Source organism: Sprattus sprattus (genome assembly GCF_963457725.1).
Source record: "Sprattus sprattus genome assembly, chromosome: 10".
Taxonomy (NCBI): Eukaryota; Metazoa; Chordata; class Actinopteri; order Clupeiformes; family Clupeidae; genus Sprattus; species Sprattus sprattus.
This window is the reverse complement of record NC_137908.1, coordinates 11,405,891-11,427,714: the sequence shown is the minus strand read 5'-3', so window position 1 is coordinate 11,427,714 and position 21,824 is coordinate 11,405,891. Positions and strand designations below refer to the sequence as shown.

Here is a 21,824-nt window from a genome sequence, read left to right as displayed (position 1 = left end):
TGTTTGTGTCTGTATTTGCATAATTGTACGTGTACATGTAAGTGATCATGTGTGAGTGTGTTTGTGTGTGTGTGTAGGTCTATTTGTGAACATCCTTTTCAATCCCCTCTCATCAAATTAACAATAACAACAGCTGCTAATTGTAGAAAGCTTTCAGATACAATCTAATACCTGTAATGCCTCCAGATGTTTTCTAATTGCCCTCCTTTCTTCTCCCTGCCCCTCTGTGTCTCCAGGATGCTCCCTCCAGGGCAGTCATCTCTCCCTGGCAGGGCAATGTTCTAAGCGGGGTCCCCCCAGGCCATCATGAAAGGGTACGGACCCCAGCAGCGTGCGCGCCACCTGTCCGATTCCTGTGACCCGTCCTCAGGCCCTCCCGAGCCCCACTACCCGCCTGCCACGCTCCCCCGCAGCCCGTACCTGCTCAGCCCCACAGCCATGGACCACTATGGCACCCTGGACCCGCACCAGTTCTCCACCACGCCGGTGCCTGGCGGCCTGCCGCCCGACTGCATGATGCCCCTCAACAGCCAGCTGTCCAGCAGCAGCACCTTCCCACGCATTCACTACAACTCGCACTACGAGCAGGGAGATTTCTCCCCCACCTCAATGCAGGGCGGAGACAGCATCGGGGGAATCAGCACGGGCACCATGGGCACCTCTGTCTCCATGGGAATGGGCATGGGCCTTGGCATGGGGCGTTCGGCCATGATAACCAGCGGGTCGGCTACCATCTCGGGTAAGAGTTCTGCAGTCTCTTACGGGTTTTATAGATGGAAACATTTGAACTTCTTCACATTCTGTGGTTACTGTTTATGGGAGAGTAGAAGGTGATTTGTAAAAATTGCATTTAAATATACCGTTGACTGCATGGTTGACAGAAAAGGGCTCTTTGTAATGTCAATGAATATTAAAATTTAGCATCTTTCAAATGAGCTTACCAGTGTTAAGTGAATTTACCAATAATCTTTGATGCAGGTGGTGGGAAGAATCGCTTGCCCCCAAACCTGATAGATCAGTTTGAGAAAGGCCAACGGGATGGTTTCAGCACCCTGCAGTTCCACCGGACATCCGCTGTCGCCGCGGCCGCCAAGCAGCAGCGCACCGACAGTCCGGGACGCATCCGTTACCTGGTCCACTCTGTCCAGAAGCTCTTCGCCAAGTCCCAGTCCCTGGAGAGCTCCGGCATGAAGGGCAGCGTCAACGGCCGCTCCGCAAACAGCTCTGGGGGTGGGGGCTCGTCATCAGGGGAAGACGCCAAGCACCGGCGCAGCAAGAGCAAAGACCGGGGCACCAAAAGCGACAGTGCCGCCAAGCGTCGGCCACGCTCCAACATGTCGGGCTACTGGAGCTCGGACGACCTGGACGAGGTCAGCAACTACCGCAACCCCATGGCCATGATGACTCTGGGCAGGCAGGGCACAGGCCTGGTGCCCGGGCAGGACAGCCAGGGCACCTCCAAGTACTTTGTGCACGGCTACAACACCATTAGCGAGCACTCGCTCAAGCCATCCAAGAGCAACAACGACCTGAAGTACCAGGGGTTGTCCACGCTGCCAGGCCCCGGAGGAGGAGGTGGAGACGGGAGCGGGGGCGGTCGAGGAGTGGGAGTGGGAGGGGGAGGGGGAGGGGGAGGGGGGATGGTGGCGGGAGGGGACTTTGGCCGGGGGGGTCCCTGGGCCACACTGACTCTAGGCCAGACGAGGCAGGTGGTCCAAAAGGGGTCGGCGACGCTGGACCGCTCCATGCTCAAGTCCAAATCATGCCACCAGGACTTGGCATGCCAATACCTACAGGTGCGTGGCTGGGTGAGTTGGTCCAGTAATGCGCTCAGGGTAAAGTATAATCCAGTCCTTCCAGTCCTGACTTCAGGTTTGAGCTGCATAGTAAGAAGGGGGAGAGTGGGGCACTTAAGTCGGCCTATAGCCAAGGGAATATGAGACAAAAATATAACTAATGCATACAACACAAGTTCAGGGTGTGCCATGAATTGAGACTCTAGCAGTGTGCCTAACTCAAAAAGAGTTTGGTGATTTGGGTCCTAAAATAAGTGGTCTTGTGGCTCATCCTTGATAAGTTGATCCAGCTGACAGTGTTAATTGAGCAGAGCCATCTGAGAAAAACTATTGTATTAACAAGATTTTCAAGTATAACTATGAACATAATTATTTATAATTAAATCCTCCATTCTGCTGATTTTATTGGTGTTCCTGTAATAAAGTAATGCCAACTAATTTGTCAACAGTTTGGAAACCTAAATATGGTTTGCCATGTCTCTAGGATTAAGAAAAAGACATTGAACCTTTATTCTTTTGAGGGACATTCGAGTTTAATTGTTTTCCACTTTCAGTCTGCTTGTTTGGCATGATTGCAAAAGTTTTCGCCTGTAAACTTAATATAAACAGTAGCATGTCACATACTGTTTTGAAAATGTGTATGATGGTAAACTAGGCAATTACATAAACACTATAGGTATTAAACATTACACACCATTGTTATTTGTTACATTTAGATGTTTGGCACTCACATGACAAATGTTTATTCAAGGCAACTTGAGTAACTTACTGACTTTCTATTATGTGACCACTATTATAAGAACAGTAGTATATTTTAAATATATAACCTTTGAATATAACTGAAACACTTTCGAAAAGGGACACATTTTGTGCCGGCCCTGAACTGAGACCAGTGAGATGTTTACTAGTGAGTGTCCTGTTTTGGGTTAGACGCCTTCTGGAGGGGACTGGAACAGCACTCTGGGTCGCAGCGGTGGGCCGGGCGAGATCCCGTGTCGCCGCATGCGGAGCGGCAGCTACGTCAAGGCCATGGGCGACCTGGAGGACAGCGAGGACTCAGAGGGGAGCCCCAAACCCTCCCCAAAAACGGCTTCACGGCGCCAGAGCTACCTAAGGGCTACACAGCAGTCACTCAGTGACCAGCTCCCACCGCGAAAGTAAGACACACACGTATGCACTCACACGCACGCACACACACACACACAAACACACACACACACTCACACACACACACACATCAGTAAATTCACAAAAGCACACACGTGCACATACACAAACACACACACACACACACACACACACACACGTGCACATACACAAACACAAACACACACACACACACACATACACACTTACACACACAGATACAGACACACAAATACAGTGTACACTGCAGGGTGCGTGTCATGTGCCAAGAGCTGGGTTAGTTGTAAACAAGCAGAGGGGGAGAGTCAGGAATTCCACGCGAGGCTGTCAGCTGAGAGGGCGCAGTGCAGGAGAGTGAACAAAACGCTCTCTAAACACACACCTCAGGAGCAGCACACGACAGCACACACCACTGCATTCATCCATACCCTGCACATGGGCTACACTATGTTTTCACAAAACACATCTGAGCGGCAAAAATAAACTACTAACATGCCATACAGTACACACACACATACACACACACACACACACACACACACACACACACACACACACACCCACACACACACAAACACACACACACACACATACATACACACAAACTCGCTCTCTTGGCGAGAGCAAGCTGTGCTCAGTGATGCATTAGATTAAACACTGCTGGTTTCTCCCCCTGCCATCCACATGCTACTCAAATGCCCAGGTCGAAACCTCGTGCCATCCTGGCAACATTTGTCCCTTTGGAGATAAATGCTCAGTCATGTTTACCTCAATCTCTACCTCTTATCTTCTGTGATGCAGTGTTACACACATGAGAATAGTTACAGAGAGCCGACGTGCACTTTTGGTTTGAACACTCGAGGGTAGTCATGCATGTTCACAGAGTGCTTTACATGCTGTGCATAAACATATGGTCAGACCCGTATTTTAGAGCAATTATACTAGCTGTGCTAAATTGTAATGCTTCCAAGCAGGCAAGAAATTGCACAACGTCATATGCAAAGGAATTGCGTTGACTCACGTTGTGTGCTATAAATGTGGTCATACAAAGTAACACCCTCGACTCACAAACAGTCACACCCCCCACCCCACCCCCACATAAGCACATGGTTGCCACAAGCTCACAATTTACAAAGACACACACACGCACACACACAGACGTGTACACACAGAAACACATCACACACACACACACACACACGCACACAGGGAGCCTGTTACAGAGCCAAGCACGCAATCTGTAATGGTGAAGGTGTGAATCAAGGAAGTGACTGTCTAGAGGTGGAAAAAATAGGAGGAAAATGTCCGATACCTATCCAAGCGATATTTGTCATTTTAGTTTTTTTTGTTGCAAAAAAATGGGATTATTATTTAGAAGTAGTGCATTACTGATAAAGGGGAAGAAGTTATATATATATTGACCCCTCGCCCCTTATGAACCCTTACAGTTTGAGTATCCAAACTAAGTTGCATTTCATCCTTAAAAAATATAAAAAAGAATATAGAATGTGATACTTAAAGAGAGTTGTGTGCATTTAAATAGATAGATTTACCTCAAAGTGCTAACATAGAAGGTAAATGACAGAAGAAATAAGCATTTTGAGTCTCATGATGTTCCCTCTGTGGGTCCATATTCACTGGATGCTCCACCCCGTAGAATTCAATGGAGAAACACAAGATGGCAGCAGCATGACACACTTGAGACGGGCGTTCCCACTGTGCTTACACACTATGTTGTAACCTGTCCAGGTTCAACAAAGCATTTATCTGTGCTAATGTCATCTGACAAGTGTGTGACTATGTTTTCAGGGTATAGGGTATGCTATTGCTAATGTGGAAAATGTTTGAGTGCCTGGAATTAAATATAGTGTAATTGTGGGCAGCAGCCGGATAGCGCATTACAAAAGACTTTTTATATCTGTAAACTGAAATGGTGTGGAGCTATGGAAAGCCCTGCCTATTATATATATGCTGGCCGTTTTACCAGGACTCCTCTCCTCCATCTCACTGTACTCATTTCTCATTTTTGATTCTCCACCCCTATCTTCATTCAGTTCACTCATCTTTCACCCAACCACTGCACACCTCATGACCCAACCCCGTATGTCCACTCCATCCAACATGTATAAGATCTTGTTTTCACCAAACTCTTCGAGTATTTCCTTCTGCCTCTCTGATGAACGCCTTCATCCACCACAAGCTATCCATTCCCTGTTATTATTTTCAACCCGAACCTCATCATTAACCTTTACGCCTTGGACCTCTGGGCACCATAACCCACTGAACTTGACCTTGTCACTCACATGACCTAACCTGCCTCACGTAACATCACCTAACCCCCTTCATATTTCTCTAACCTAACCCTGTTGTCATGCCACCAACCTCCCTCTAACCTTGCAACCCCCCCCCCCCCCCCCCCCCCCCCCAAACAACCTACCCTCTACCCTGACCTTGTTACCCGTCCCTGTCCTAACTGTGTCCCCCCCGCCCCTCCAGCCGGCTGCTGGATTTCTCCATGATACAGGGGGATCTGGAGGCGCTGTGGTCCCCTCTGCAGAGTGTCTCGTCTCTGCACCAGCTGGGCAGGTCAGTGGCTCTGTGGCAGCCCACAGTGCGGCTCATCAGGGGCAACCTGAGACGCAGAGATGGGGACTCACTCTCTCTCTCTCTCTCTCTCTCTCTCTCTGATTGGTCTTTGGTCTGCGTTAGTTGTCTCTGATTGGACCATGCCACACATTGGCTCGCTCTGATGGACAACACCCTGGCTTCAGCTCTGACTGGGCAGTGGCCCTGATTAAACACTGATTAAGTCTATTCTCTGATAAAGCTAATTCTGGTTGGATAGAAACCTGCTATAGTTATCGAAAAAGTCTCCATTCTACCTGTTGTTATTGAACAATTTCCTGTTTCTATTTTAATTGGAAAGGGTTCCACAGAGATGTGCTTTGAAACATCAATGCTACGGTTGCTAACGTGCTGTCTTTTCACCACAGCTGTGTCCACTGTCACACATAATGCTGCAACCGCCATCACTTCACAGCGTCTCCCTTAGAGATCTTCTTTGGTGACGAGTAATCCATTACTTAATTCCCTGAACAACTGATTCAGTCAGAGTTTTGTGGACAGACATGTTTTCAGTTTTTAAGAAAGCGGCAAATCAGTTGTTGAGGGCAGGAAGTATTTGGAGCCAAGCACACTGCCTCTCACTGCCCTGTCTCCAGCCTTTAGCCTCTAATAGTCAAGATCCCTTGATGATGGGTCGACTGTGTGGATGAATTGATGAATGTCAAAATTGAATGACTGAACGGTGTGTTAAACTGTTGGATGGATGGATTGGGGGCTGAATGGATGGATAGATAGATAGATGGATGGATGGATGAATAGGTAGGAGGATTTGGTACTCAAGCTTCTGCTTCATTCTTCACTTGATAAAATATCTTCCTTTTTCTCAGGGGACTCATCTCTTCTCAGACTGCAGTGCAACACCAGAGTTAATATCATCCTCTTCATCCTCATTCTACGGCATTCAGTTTCCCCACTCTCCTTATTTTCACTGCTTGGAACCGAGCTTCTCACATTCAGTGGCTTTCCCTGTGGTTGTTCGCTTTGCATGCTCTCGTGGTTCAGCACTGGTCAACAAGTGGGTTTATGAAGAGATCTGGCCTAACTCTACTTTCTCTCTCTCTCCCCCTCCCTCTCTCCATATCCTGGTATCTTTTCCCTCTACCCCCTTCTCTGTTTTGTCCTTCCCACTCCTCTCTCAGTTGTCTTCCTTCTCTTAGAGAGCTCTCTGGGAATCGTAGTCTGGATAACCTGGACTGTATTGGGGGGTCGTCTCCTTTCCCCCGTTGGGACGATGACGACTTCAGCCAGGGCTGCAACACTCTAGGCCGCAGCAGCTGCATGAGCCAGGTCAGAGGTCAACTCAGTGCACCAGACATACTGTGTTTTGAGAGCAAGAAAGTGACATCAATGTGCCAACAACCCCTGTGTGAATACCAACACTCCTGTACATAAGGTGGACGCCTAGACACATAGCATGCTATCCTTCACCTGCCTTTACCTCTACGAACACAGTGTGTGTGCACCTCTAAGAATACAGTGTGTGTGCACCTCTGATACAGTGTGTGTGTGCCCACTCTTAGAATAAAGTGTGTGTGCCCACTCTTAGTCCACTTGACCATCAGGAGTATTTGGATACATGTGAACAGTATTGTGGCATTGCCTTCTACCACCCTCATATTAGAGCCCATTTTGTTATTTTTTTATATGTTAAAAAACCAAAACCAAAACCAATCACTTTTAGTTTTTACCATTAAGATTAATATCCAACCTTAAAATCCACCATGAAAGCTAGTGTTTACCCACTTGTTGATATTGTAAGCATGTGTCACGAGACATGATGCTGTCCTCTGTGACAGAGAAACTTCTGCCTCTAAAGACACAGATGTTTGAATCTGCATACCAGTCATTATGGATAAGCCAAGAAATCCTCTAAATGAACCAGCTTCATTTTCAACACTGTTCATTATCCATGATATTTTTCCAAGGCTAACAAATGATTATAGGGCAGATAAAGAGGTGTGGATGAGATAAATTAAGGCCGGTGAATGAAATGCCGCTCAGATCTTAAAGACTACTGGTTGGAGCCATCACAAGAGTGACACCGGCAGATTGAAAGCCCCATTCATCCTCACCGTGGAAACCATTAACCTTTCATCAACAGGGTTGTCGTGGTGATTACAAATCATATTACATCCTTCCCCAGTCCCTTTCAAATGGTCCCTGGCTCAGCATCTGTCAAGGGCAAACAAGTACAGTTGGATCATTCATGGTCGCCCTTTGATATGTTGGATTTCTCCTGAACCTTGATCATAGCTATTTGATGTTATTTTTATAAATGAAGAAACACTGCAGTACTATGTACTGTTCAGAACTGTTTGTACTGAACTCCAGTGTGGCAGTCTTTCTGTTTGTGACATGATGACATCTGACAGCTGAATCCGCTGTGCTGCTGGACAGGGCCTTAGGAATTCACAGCACAGCTACATTTTCAGGCACTGCTCACATGTTATGTAATGTTTGCATATCATCTCTTGTGAAAAAACAATACCAGATCTCACAGATAGATGTGTGCAACATTATTACACTCCGAAGCTTCTGTCAATGTCATTATATCATGTATCCAAGTTGCTTAATTAAATGTATAGGCGATGCTTGAACACTCGCCCAAAGCAGAGTTCTCCAACTGTTTTTGGTCTCTTTTTTTTTCTCTGAGCCAGCCGCAAACTTGTCCAATTGTGACCTGTTATGAAATTCTGTTTTCACTGCCTTTCCTTATATTCTGCCCAATATATTTTTCATCCCTTTCTTCCCTTACTTCTATCGTCCTCTAGATCCGTGTTTTTTTCTTCAGTATCTTAGCTGTCCCCCATGCAATCTAGTATCACCCAGTGTAATCAGTGAGCCTTCGTTCTCTGGCTCAGCATGGGTGTTATCTCCTGCTAGGCTTGTCCATCTCTACAACTGATCCTCTGTAGAAACCTACGCCTCTCCTTCAGATAAACTGTAATTACAAGGGCTCTATCAGATATCTTCAGGTCATCCCAAAAGACCTGTAAAGATTATTTTAATAGTTCTAAGTGCAGTGCCCATCTGACATGAATCTGTATTAAATGCATAATTGGTGTGGGGCTCATCACACTAACTACAATTTTACTTGGGTGAGTCATAAAAACGCTTCCACTCAGACAGTTCTCCCAGTCCCCTTTTGGGGTAATGACCTTTTGGGGGTAATAAGAAGGAACAATCTGTAATATGCAAGCATTTCTCTTACTCTTTCATACTATAACAACTTGTATTTTTAATGGTGTTGTTTTCCCCTGCTAGATATTTTTTATTTGCAGTCTAATAATGACTTGTATTTATTTAATACATTACCAGTATACATTAATGTCATCTGCCTAGCTATAACGCCATGACATGGTCCACTTCATCCATTATACTTCTGCCAGCCTAATTAAGAGGCGCTCTCCTCCGGATCATCTTTGCCATGTGGCCATTACGCCTTATTTATGGCACCCACATCAAATGCTCCCCGCAGGCGAACCAAGGGCAATGTCACACACCCTCACACATATACACCCACACAACCCAAACAGGCAGGCACATTCATAGGACATAAGACTGACTAAAACACATACACATATACATTGATTGATTGATTGATTGAAAAAGGCTATTTTATTGTCTTAGGTGATTGTGATTCAATTTTAGATATGTGTGCACACTTGAAGTGCAACCAGCAGCTTAGTGACTTTCAGAACATTGGGAGTCCTCATAAGGATACACCTGTTTCTGGTTTTAAGTGCCCAAAGAGTTTTCATGGCCAGCCCCTTCCCCCATCCCGGCAGATCAGAGTAGAGAGCAGAGCAGTGTCAGCTCTGGCATGTACTGCAGTTAGTTGCCCTAAGGAGCTCGATACAGTGCAGAGGCAAAGCAGTAGTAGCCATCATGCACCACTGTGCCTGCTACGCAGCCAGCTCCTGCCATGTCAGCTTCAAGACCCACCCCAACCTAGTCACCCATGCTAACCTGTCACTATCCCTCCAGGTGCGCGACCTGGAGATGGGCCACCGTTATGGTGAGGAGTCCTTTTCGGAGTTTGGCGGAGAGACCCCACTACCCCACTACCACGGTCAAGCTCGCTCACATTCACGGCCAGAGGAGCCACCGGATCTGCCCATGCCCACGTGCTTCCGCTCCCGTAGCCATAGTTACCTCCGGGCAATCCAGGCTGGCTGTTCCCAGGACGACGACACAGCCTCAGTGGACTCGGATTCGCCACCCCCAACTGCCACCACCGTACGGACCTATAGCTCCAGCACTGGTGAGTACAATCCAGTGGAACTCTGGGACACTGGGGCGACAGTGGTACAGGGGGTAGAGAAGTCGTTGAGTAATCAGAAGGTTGCTAGTTTGATTCCCTGTCGGAGTGTCCTTGAGCAAGACACTGAACCCCTAATTGCTCCTGATTTGCAGTGTGCCATCAGTGTTAAATGTAAAATGTGTATACATCCTTGTAAGTTGCTTTGGATAAACGCGTCTGCTAAATGACGAAATGAAATGAAATGACCCTGTGAAATGGATCTGTGAAAGACAGTTCACTGTATATGTAGTGAAAGAAATTGTTGGGCTGGATGGAAATGCAGAACAGATTTCCTGTGAAAACACCACTTTTATATTATAATATAACAGACCTCTATTTTAACTCTGACGTTAGTTGCGGTTGCGTGATTTTAGCAAAGAACTCTATTGAATGCAGATCTAATGGGTAGGGTGTCGGTTAACTCTCCGTAGCAGACCTCGAACACACACAACACGCTACGATGGAGAGAGAGAAGGAGATATTAGGAGATATCCATAGTGTAGTTTCTTTCCTTGTTGGCCTTGTCTTCAAAGGCTTTAATGTCTCCTCAATACTCCTTGCTTCGTTCTCTCACCACACTTTAACACAACACACTCAGCATACAAGTAACATTTTAGTTATTGTCAATAAAAATACACATCTTAGCATAATGGGTGTGTCTGTGGTCTGGTTCCGGTGTTGGATTGCATGCTGGGCATGGGGTCTACCTATATATGAAAAGGTGTGAATGTCGAAAGACAGGGAGTAATGACCATTTGTGAGTTAATGAAGGTGGTGAGAATGTGAAACATTCTTGTGAGGGAGGATTCATACTAGTTGAAAGTATATGAAAAACACCTAAATCCTACAGCAGTCAATAAAAGTTTTGTTGTGGTCTTGTTACACAGGCTGTCTTGAAATACTAGAAATCCTGATTCAGGTTCACTGAAGATTTTGTGGAGAAAATCCTTCACTGAAATTGAATGTTCTGCATACCTCATACTGCAGCACGCTGCGTGACTGTGTATCTCTTTGAGCCCAGAGAGTTAATTATGGTAGTTAGCAGAGACAAAAGCCATTTCCAATTACCAGAGATGCAGTAGAGAAAAAAAAATAGATGGATTACTTTTCCTCTTAAATACTACCACACATTGGTATATGATACATTTCCCCAGTGTAAACTAATGTGCGTAGCCCAAAAGCCTTTAAAAAAATGTCTTTGCTCTGTACAAAGTAGCTCGATCTACTAAAACACAATTTATGAAATATGCGCACAAAGATCTTTAATGGTGTGTGCAATATTTGCTTTATAGTAGTAAACCATTGGGAGCACTGTTTAGTGAGCACAGAATACAGCAGGCCTATGTCTTGTAGTATTAAGATTGCAATATTTGCTTTATAGTAGTAAACCATTGGGAACACTGTTTAGTGAGCACAGAATACAGCAGGCCTATGTCTTGTAGCATTAAGATTTTAAACAAAGTCTCTAATGTAGATTTTGTCTAATGTACTTATTTATTACCCATTTATTACCGATTTTTTCATATCATGAAACATGGATCTGATTTGGATGTACTTTTTTGGTTTGGGGATGACCTACAATCAAATATTGGCAACTCTAGCGACTCATGGTATTGTAATAAGTTTAAGAACTTTAAGAAAACTGTTGAGGGCAAATGGTCTATTGTACAAGGGTACAATAAAGGAAAACATGCACACACATATAACATTGAGAAAACATTATGCTCACAGTGGCCTCTCTCACTGTGGGATTCTGTAGCCTAGGTTGTTAATTGGTGAATAAAAAAGTAAGTGTTGCCTCAGCTAAAGAAACTAAACTCCTATCTGATGAGTGAATGAAGTTGTTTGTGATCCTGAATGTGTTGCTTTAACCTGCTGTGGGGAACTGAAACTGATTATGATGATAAACTGGTAGAGCTTTGACCGCTGAAATTCTTACATTTTCTATTCTGTTTTCTGCATATCCAGTTTGAAGGAGGTCCAAATCAGACTTAATGTCGTCAGCTTCCCATATTCCTATGATGTTATGCCCTGTTGTTTATTAGAGTTAGAATGTACGTTCTGAGGAACTGTTGCTGGTCCTTACATGTGTGTGTGACTGTGCGACTTAGGGATAAGGAGAATGGAATGTTTCAGGGTGTCAGAGTGTCAAAGTTACGCCGACTGAGTGCATTCTATACGTCATTAGTTAAATTGCCAGGATAGCATTGATTAGGGTAGGCTGGAGATTCTTTTGGCTCAGAGTGACCAATGTAAGGTGGGCCAAGTGATTTTTTTTAGTGCCACCCTCCACCTGGATACTTCACAAACTGAAACTTTCTCTGGCGTATTCAAAGAAGCTGGTGTATCTTAGTGCACACCATTGTAAAGAATAAAGCCTTGTTTCCTGATTTTTTCCTTTGTTTCCTGAAGTCTCCAAGTCCATCAAGTTGTACAATTTTGCAAGACAGTATCATGGTAAAGATTATTCAGAATGGAACTCAGTACACTTCTCTTGAAACAATAATCTTCAGCGTTGCATGCTGAAATACTTAAATCAATTTTTTATTTGTGCGGATGCTTCTTTCTATTCTGATTATTTAAGCGGTAAGTCTGATACCGGATGAGCAGAGTGTTTGATACCAGATGAGCAGAGACCCGAACATGGTAAATGGTGTGTGTGTGAGCGTGTCTGCATGTGTGTATCTGTGTGCAAGATAGAGAGAGAGAGAGACTCAAAAACAATGTGGTTTGTCTGAAAGCTTAAAAGAATTACATTATTCCACATTTGTTCTTATATATGGGAGAGAAATAACATAACTGTGCTTATGTTTTATTGTAGTTGTAAAGCATTAAAGTGTGAAGGTGAAGTGTACGTGTGTGTTTCCCACAAGGCTAGCATGTCCTCTCCCCTCCCTCCCTGCTTCCCTCCCTACTCTCTGTCTCCGACATGCAGACACGCACGCGCACACCGAATCACGAGCACGCACGCTCCCACATACACAGTCACGTCAGACAGGGCGGGTTTAACGGTATTACATGGGTGTTGCATCGACCATGGCAGCTTTTAAGGCAGGGTCAATCATACTGTCAACGAATCAGAAACGCGATTTATGGTGACAGAAAGCCCGATGATCCAATTGGATTCTAGCCTGCTGTTAATTCTTCAAAACATTACTCCAATAAATGCAATGGAGGGCGTATCCATCAGGATCCTTTCTTTCCGCGACGTGTACCACGGTGACCAAGATGTGTCGGAAATAACGATTAATGGCAGTATTACATCTGAAAATAATCCCTGCATATTCTGGAAACGCAGACATGTTTTGGGTGTGAGATCGAAGGGGCAATTAAATCGACCCGCGAAAGAATGAAGAGATTTCACAGCCGTATCTGATCATCAGACAACGTGGAGAGGAAATTTCTTGGATTTGGTAAATTCCCCGCCTCCAGTGGCTAAATGATGCTGGTAACGTTACCATTTAGGCTGCTACTAGCAACCCACTCTATTGTTTGTACCTATTAATCGGTAATCGCCTCCGCAGCCCTAATACACTCATTCAGCCTCGGTGGCTATTTAGCTCGTGACAGATGTCTCTACTTTCCAGGCTCAAACAAGTACCTGCTGCTCGTTCGTTAATGTCAGTTGACATTGTTGTGTTTCTCTAAGAACAGTTTCTAAATCATGTTGCATTCGTAAAGGTATTTATGTTGTTTACCTTGCAGAGTCTGACCTAATACAGCTAACCGTAGAAGCTGATTTGCTTCAGTTGTCATTAAGGAAGCAAGGTAGTGGTTGTAAGCACCTCGTTAGAGAATGAGATGAAACGTGCTGCCACCCGGCTAATAGAAGGCATTAGATGCTAGCGTGTTAGCTTAAGCACTTCTGCTTGTGGATCCCATAACACAAGTAGGCAACTTCAGTTTCACTGTCACTGAGTTATCGCTTAAAAACAGAAAAAGAGGACAATACTAGCCAGTGGTCAGTTAAACGGCAAACAAACACAATTCAGTCACCTAGCTAGCGGGCGTTATAACAGGGTCAAGGTCACGAACTAACCACTGTTTTGGATGATATACTGTCGTTATTTGTGCGGATTAATATTGTTGGCACCCACTTGACCCAGTGCCCAACGCTAGCCACTTAGCGGCGCTCTCTTCTCTCGGCGCCACGCCTCGTTTAGTCCTACGGCACCCTACACCCGGCAATAAAGAGACAGAAGTCTGTTCTCCTCGACTCAACAAAGCATACCAGCGACGGGACACCCGTGGCTTTTAACAGTAACGAATAATATTAACGAGAACAGAACGCTTTTCTGTAGAAGTTACGTAAATGGATTCCGTGAGCGTTATTTTGGTCTAACGATAAATAAAGGGTGCCGGCACAGCATGGTGAGTGTATCGAATGAGCAGTATCCTTTTAATGACCATGTTACCTTTTTTAGTTAATGTATTTTGCACTTGAGGACCTTTCCCAGATGAGGAGGCTAAACATAACATATCTCACCTGCCTGGGATTTGCGTTTTGTTTCCATTTGAGTTTAAAAACTTGTTTCCTGGTGGCTAATGAACCGATTCTCTTATTTGGACTTTGGCAGTTACTCTAAATTGCATGAGCTTTGTTCACGACAATACCAAACGAATACATTAATGTTCTTTGTATGAACGATTTGAATAACTAAGCTTGGTGTTGGATGATTGTTAACGAGTGCGTTGGATTGTGTGCCCATTGCAAATCAATATCCTTAGTTGGCTACTTTGTAACACTGCACTTTCCTGTGAAGCTTATTAGTTGTAAGCAGTGTCCACGAGAACTGGAAAAGGACAACGAAAATGGTTGTCTGTGTGTTTTGTTTCATAGCGACCCTACATAATGAAATGGTCTCAGTTTTTCTACAAGTAAGGTTATTCTTGTTGCCAACAGCGACGCTGAGTTGCCTCCAATGACTCATGTAGCGTGGCCAAGTAGCTAATCTGGAGATGTGCAATAGTTCACAGCATAGATGAACTTTCCATTCGTGAGTATTTAGTATAGCAAGTATCTAAGTCACTATACTTGTAGTTTAAATGTGATTTCTTTGTTAAAAAGTGCATGTGTTCATCACCGCTGTTTGTAATGGATTTCTGATTAGATATCTCCCTGACAAAGTTCAAAGGGACAAAAATATCTCTACAAAAGAGGCATTTAAAAGGTGAGCCAGATCCACTAAGAATTTTGCAACCCTAGGAGGTCTCCTCTTCCACAGGACCCTCCCTGTGGTCATTGTAGCATGTTGGAAGAAGACGGTATATGGATATTCTGTTTGAAACAATAATCTTCAGCGTTGCATGCTGAAATACTTAAATCAATTTTGTATTAGAGCGTGTGCTTAATATGATCTGTGTAGGACCTTAAAGCATGCAATATCAGCAGTTTGATGCCTAGGTTGGAGACACCTCAGGAAGATGTTGGGTATATTGTGGATTCCGCCCACCATTAGTAGCTTACCAGAAGAGCATTAGTTCCCCAAGAGGCTCTCTTGCGCTCATCTCCTGTTCAGCTCTGCAGGTTTTTAAGGGCAATCTGCCCCTAAGTACGTACCGGCATCTCCTTAATGCCCCTCAGAACAAATTAAATATTGAGCAAACTCTAACTTCTAGTGTGTGCTCAAGTAGACTGCTAATAACATAGTCACAACATATAGTAACTAAACATGTGCTCCGAGGGTAACAGCTTGACCGACGCAAACTAGAGGTAGCAGCTTACGTGACGCCTTGAGTCACCATGGTAGCGCAGTTGCTGAGTTATGAAACTGGATACTATATGTTGTGACTATGTTATTAGCAGTCTACTTGAGCACACACTAGAAGTTAGAGTTTGCTCAATATTTAATTTGTTCTGAGGGGCATTAAGGAGATGCCGGTACGTACTTAGGGGCAGATTGCCCTTAAAAACCTGCAGAGCTGAACAGGAGATGAGCGCAAGAGAGCCTCTTGCTTAAATGTAAGTCAATGGTGCAAACATCCTATATAAAATAACGTGGTAGTGCTAAATTTGTCACGCCATTGTCCAGAAAATGCAAGATCCCTGAAGTTATTTGAAGAAGCCAATAGAGTGAATCCTGGATAGGATTTTGACTCATCATTTGCACCTTGCAATAGAGGCTCGCTTTGCCAGATAAGTTATTGTGGAAAAAGTAAAATGCGGTTTTGCCAAAGTAACAGCAAAACATTTGCTATTTACAAGAGGGATTCCCATCCTATTCATTGTAGTGTTAATGTCATAACTACTACTGAGCGATTGTGGCCATTACATTCATAAACAGATACACACAGACTCTGGAGAAATGCTTTGGAAGAAGGCATATGTTGTGCGCTTGTGGGTCTGTGCTGTCTCTGTGTGTTCGAGTTGAGACAGATGGCAGTGTAGTGCAGCATCAGTGCACGGTAGAGTAGTGTTTTATTGTGTGTTTTTTTGGCGATACGAGACAGGGAAGTTGTGGGAATATTAGAGGGTGTTGATGCAGGGAATAGGACTGTGGATGTGTGCCAGTTACTACTTGGGTCTGTATTTGTGGTTTAAATGCACAAAAGGATCAGCTGCACACACTCTCTCTATCTCTCTCTCGTTCTCTCTCTCTCTACTTAAAGGCACTGCCTGTCAGTTGGCATGGCTTTGGACCCCTGCTGCAGGATGACTGAGTTCATCCGAGATCGAGTGAGTGTTGGAGACAAAGGGGTGGAAAGGACAGAGTCAGAGAGACAGAAAGGACAAAAGTCTCTTCTCTATTTATTAAACCACCATTTCTATGGTTACCAGCGCTGTTTTAAGTGCAAGCTTAAAGTGTTAACAAAAAAAGCTGATAAAGCATTGTGGCATGCCTGACACCTTGTCTGCTAGTGAACATAAGCCATCTTACAAAAGATGGCGTTTTCCCTCTGCCTCAGGAGACCGCAAAAATTGAAACCTTTTTTTTTAATGTATACTATATCGTTGGTGAGTTTATCTCTTGAAAATAGTATCATGTTGCCTATCTGCAACTCACAGAAACCAAACACTGTAGTCTTTAAATGGAGTACTGGTTTAGCTGAGTCATTTTAAGTGTTCAATACGTGCAGTGAGATTCATGTATTTTCAACATGTAGGCTTAGGCCTCCACTTATGCCTCCATATAGTTGGCTGTGTAGGACGTTTGTGTTGAAGTCTTAGGGTGGATTATCCCATACAACTGCAGTGCTTGTCGTTTCTGTGGGAAAATAAGTCCTGTATAGGACAGCATATTATGTACATGTTATTTACATGTAGCAGTAGTTTTTACTTGGTTATTAATTTATTCACACTTATGTGGTATGTTCTGCTAGATGCTAGTAAACTGTACACTGGACTAGACACTTATCACTGGCAAACAGCTCGAGAAAATTTGTAGTCATCTTTTGATGGTGTGAAAGTGTTGATACTTATCTTACCCCTGTCTGTCTTATCTGAGGCAGTCCCTGACAAAAGCAAAAATTGAATTTGACCTTAAGAGATGTCTGAGTATCAGTAAGCTGTATTTGCATGTAAACCATGTATACAATGTGATGGGGCTTAAGGCACTTGGACGTCACGATATATTCACATAGTATTCACACAGCAGGTTTGTAGCGTAGAAATGTGCTTCTCTTAACCCCCTGGAAGAGAATGGGGTAAGGCATGAGCTAATCCTCTAATCTCTGGGCTGGTTTGGGGCTCTTCACTAAATACTTGAAAACTGTGACTGTTTATGGTGAGCTGCCAGGCAGAGCAAGTGTGAAAGGAGTCATTTTTACACTGAAGTGCTCTGCTACCTGCTGCAGATGTCAGTGTGTGTTTTATTAAGCTGGTGGTCGGGTTGACGGAGACTTTAACGAGTTTGATAGTTCATGACCGTAATGTATGCTGATAACTGTGATCAAATGTACGGGCTACCCTTGGGATGCGTGAGTTATGTCGTAGAAAAAAGAATGGGTGTAATGATGTTAAATGGCGTCTGTGATGGAGCCTTAATTCTCCGACCATTATAGCTGGTTTAGGATAAAGAAGTCGATAATCCAAGCTTCCGCATTTGCACACTAAGACACATTTATTTAGTTGTTTTTCAGATTGAACTGGTGTCTGTGAGGGGGGGGGGGGACGACCAGCGGTTTTCAAACCACTTTAGCACAGGGTTGGTGACCTAAATTTGAAAAAGAGTCTAAATCCCCCTCCCTCCCCAGTACTGCAGAGTACACCATCATTTGGGGAAGGCTTTCTGTGAATCCCCAGGGGCCTTGTTATTAGATAGAGAACAGTGATTAGGGCCGTCTGAATGGGATGAGAAGAGCACTTCACTGATGCGGAAGAGTTGATAAGATTGAGGATAGTGACTGACTTCCGCCTCCCCAGTCACTTACTCTGTGACCTTGTCGTTGTGGAGATTTCAAAAAATAAAAAAATAAAAAGTTTCAAGATGTTTTGCGTCATTAGCCAGAAGACTCTTCTGAAACCAAGCTCCTTTTCAATCAGGGTCTGTTATTTTGTTCACTCGGCTCAGATCTTGAAGGTCTCTCTAACGTCAGAGACATTCTTTGTCCGGTCGGCTGATAGGCTAACTCTCTCCAGTAAGCTTCCTTGTGGTTTTGAAAGCTTCTAGAAAGAAGCATAGGGGCGGATAGGACCAGCAGGGATTAAGGTCCTTGGCATGATGCAGCAAAATTCACAATGATGTGCGCACTCCACTGTTGACCTTTGTAATATCTAGTCCATAAAATATTGATGGCTATGCCATCATAAACCAGTTTTTCTCTTTTACTTTCATCTCTGAAAATGTTCACCCCTGGAACTGTGTATAGTGTGTGTGTGTGTGTGTGTGTGTGTGTGTGTGTTTGTGTGTGTGTGTCATACTATAGAGTCTTAGGCTCTCGGATGTTTTTAACTTGGCAGATGACACACCGTTGCAATAAAAGCACATTGGACTCAACACACTCAGGCCTCAGAGATGGTGACAGTTTCAATACGCCTGATGGATTTGATGGCTTTTGTGGTGGCGCTCCTCCTCTGCTATTAGCAGCTGGCTGCTCGCTCTTACACAGTGCTGCGAGAAGAGGGCTTGTCCCATTTCGCCTGGTCATCCCCTGGAGGGAAGCCATTTTATTTGATTTATGACAGTGTGCAAATGGCTGGATAAGCCTGCACCATGCAACTGAGAGCAGGTGTGGCAACCTGGTCTTTGGCACATGCTGGAAAGGGTGGTGGCCTGTGCAGGGCTGGGGGTCTCTGTATGAGAGTATCTGTGTATGGTGAAGATACTTCTGTAGTCTGTGTGTGTTGTGAAGACTTCTGTAGTGTGTGTGTGTGTGTGTGTGTGTGTGTGTGTGTGTGTGTGAGAGAGAGTGTGAGAGAGAGTGTTAGAGATTGAGGATGTGCGGTTTAGAGCAGGTGTGAGATGCTCTCTGGCGTCCACCGAGGGCAGCTGCAGTCGAACAACATGGCTGGCTCCCACTGTAGAGCTGCTGACATTCCAGGACCTTTTCACCATGTCGTCCCAGCTCATGTAGTAATCATTAGAGCTGTCAACAGCCATGCAGCCACTGCGCACAGCATTTCTGCCTGTGTGTGTGTGTGTGTGTGTGTGTGTGTGTGTAGTGCTGTTAGCTGTCTGAGAGGTTGGGGAGTTATTGGGCAGGCGGATGCTGTGGCATATACTCCATAGTGAAAACTTTTGTATTCTCTGATCAGGCTGTAGCTCTGTGTTGCTGCTTGAGCCATTTATAGTTGAATCCTAAAAATCCTGGATATTTCTCTCCTTCATTCTCCTTGTGAGGGGCTGAGAGTGGAGACGGCCATAAAGGTCCTCTTTTCACACCCTAAACAAAATGCCACAGTCACTCTGAAGGGGGACAGCCTCAATGGCCTACGAAGAAGGGAAAGAAAAAAAAAAAAAACCATGGCCTAATTCCTTCCACTGGAGTAAACCTTAGGCGAACAAAGAGCTTGTTTGTCCTGGCCGTTGTTTGCTGTTGTTCGCAGAGTTGCGCTTTAATAGGATTTTGAGCGGCAGTAGGAGACGCGGCTAGAGAAGGCTCAGAGAGCAGAGCTGCATTAATAAGCCGTAGCATTTTCACTTGACCCTCCACCACCCACCCCAAACATCTGGGTCCTGTGAACTGCAACATGCCTGGGAATAAAGTGACACTGTCTTAAACGCGTTGGAGGGCGAAATCATATGACCAGTAATAATTTCTCCGTGCACATTCACGCTAAAGAGAGGCAACACTTTTTCGGCCTTGTCTCAAAACAAGGTAAGTGAAGCAAAGGCTGACCAAAGGGGAGAGGCCAGCTGAGCTGCTTCTTCAGGCTTTTCTCCTGCAGCCCGTCATGGACGCCTCCCTTCCACGGCCCATCCTCTCATCCCTCTGCGTCTATTCCCGTCGCTTCGATTCCCGACTCTTAGCTGTCCTCCTCTTACGTCAACACGCCCTCACAGAATTACGCTACAGGCAGTGTCTGCCACTGTGTTTTTGTTTTTTTTAAGTGGATTAACCTAGTTAGAACAAGTCTGTCATCGGCATTGGCAGGTCATAGTATTGGTCACCAGACAAAGGAAATTATGTGTCTCAGAATAACGAGGTGACTCATTGGGTTTGGTCCTGTAAACCGCTATTTACTGTGGAGGCCATGGCTGTTGGCATACATGATGAAGTGGATTTGGAGGAGTTAGTCATGAGTCTAGGGGAAGTCTGTCTGAGTCCAGCTGCAGTGGAGTGAGTGTTTTTATCACTGGTGTAATCATCAGAAAGCTTGATAGGGCAGCTCACTGAAGGACGCGTGGGAGGTCTGCTATTTTTTATTTATTTTTTGTATTGCCTGGAGCGAGCTTCTGAAAAGGCGTTCGGTAAGGCTGGAGTGAGAAGGAACAAAGGAGACGCCTTTCAGCATGTTCACACTCTCTCACACACACACAAACATACATATACACACACACACTCTCACACAAACACAAACATTCTTGCAGACACATGCTTAAAGAATGTAGGCCTATACAAGCACACACACACACACACACACACACACACATGTCGCTCGCAGACAGGAATTTGTACGGGAGCCAGCTTGTCACCTCTGTCTGTCATGAGTTGTGTGTAAGTGCTGACTTTCGTCATAGTCTGCACTGACACTCACCCTGTCCGCTTGAGCCAGCCCGTTTGTCTGTTGTTGTAAATACGCATTGGTTTTGTTTCAAAGAGTTTCAAAGAGTCTATGGAGCTACCCCCTCACATACAGTCATGGACGAAAATGTTGGCACCCTTGCAATTCTGTCAGATAATGCACCACTACTCCCAGAAAAGAGTTGCAATTACAAATGCTTTTGTATTTACATGTTTATTTACTTAGTTTGCTTTGGTAAAACACAAAAAATCTGACAAATAATGCCAAATCTGACTTTATTCCACATAAAACTCAAAAAAGGGGCGGACAAAATTGTTGGCACCCTTAAGAAATAATTGTATTTTAGGCATGTAATTCTCCTTTAATCTTTATTTAAACTCACCTTTGGCGAGCCACAGATGCTGGTAATACAGAAATCACATTTGCAACCAGTTAAAATGGAGCAAAGTTGACTCAACCTTTGTGTTGTGTGTCTGTGTATACCGTGCTGAGCATGGGAAAAGAAAGAAGAGCAAAAAATTGTCTGAGGATTTGAGAACCAAAATTGTAGAAAAGCATGGACAATCTCAAGGCTACAAGTCCATATCCAGAGATCTTAATGTTCCTGTGTCCACTGTGCGCAGTGTCATCAACAAGTTTACAGCCCATGGCATTGTCACTAACCTCCCTGGATGTGGAAGGAAGAGAAAAATTGATGACAGAATGCAACAAAAGATTGTTTGAATGGTGGATAAATAACCTAGAACAACTTCCAAATAAATTCAAGCTACCCTGCAGACAAAGGGTACAACGGTGTCAGCTTGCACTATCCGTCGCCATTTGAATGAAA

The 21,824-nt window shown here is 44.6% G+C and overlaps 1 protein-coding gene across 1 annotated transcript in view; it reads left to right on the top strand.

The window, feature by feature from the left end:
* Positions 1-306: 306 nt before the first annotated feature.
* Positions 307-21,824, top strand: part of dlgap4b (discs, large homolog-associated protein 4b) — a gene marked incomplete at its 5' end in the record, with an annotated part of 37,282 nt that continues 15,764 nt past the window's right edge. Inside the window, 6 exons of the mRNA XM_080845748.1 lie at positions 307-739; positions 979-1,808; positions 2,727-2,953; positions 5,439-5,528; positions 6,707-6,854; positions 9,555-9,831. Coding sequence (XP_080701874.1) covers positions 307-739; positions 979-1,808; positions 2,727-2,953; positions 5,439-5,528; positions 6,707-6,854; positions 9,555-9,831 — 2,005 coding nt within the window. The remainder of the gene's footprint in view (positions 740-978; positions 1,809-2,726; positions 2,954-5,438; positions 5,529-6,706; positions 6,855-9,554; positions 9,832-21,824) is intronic.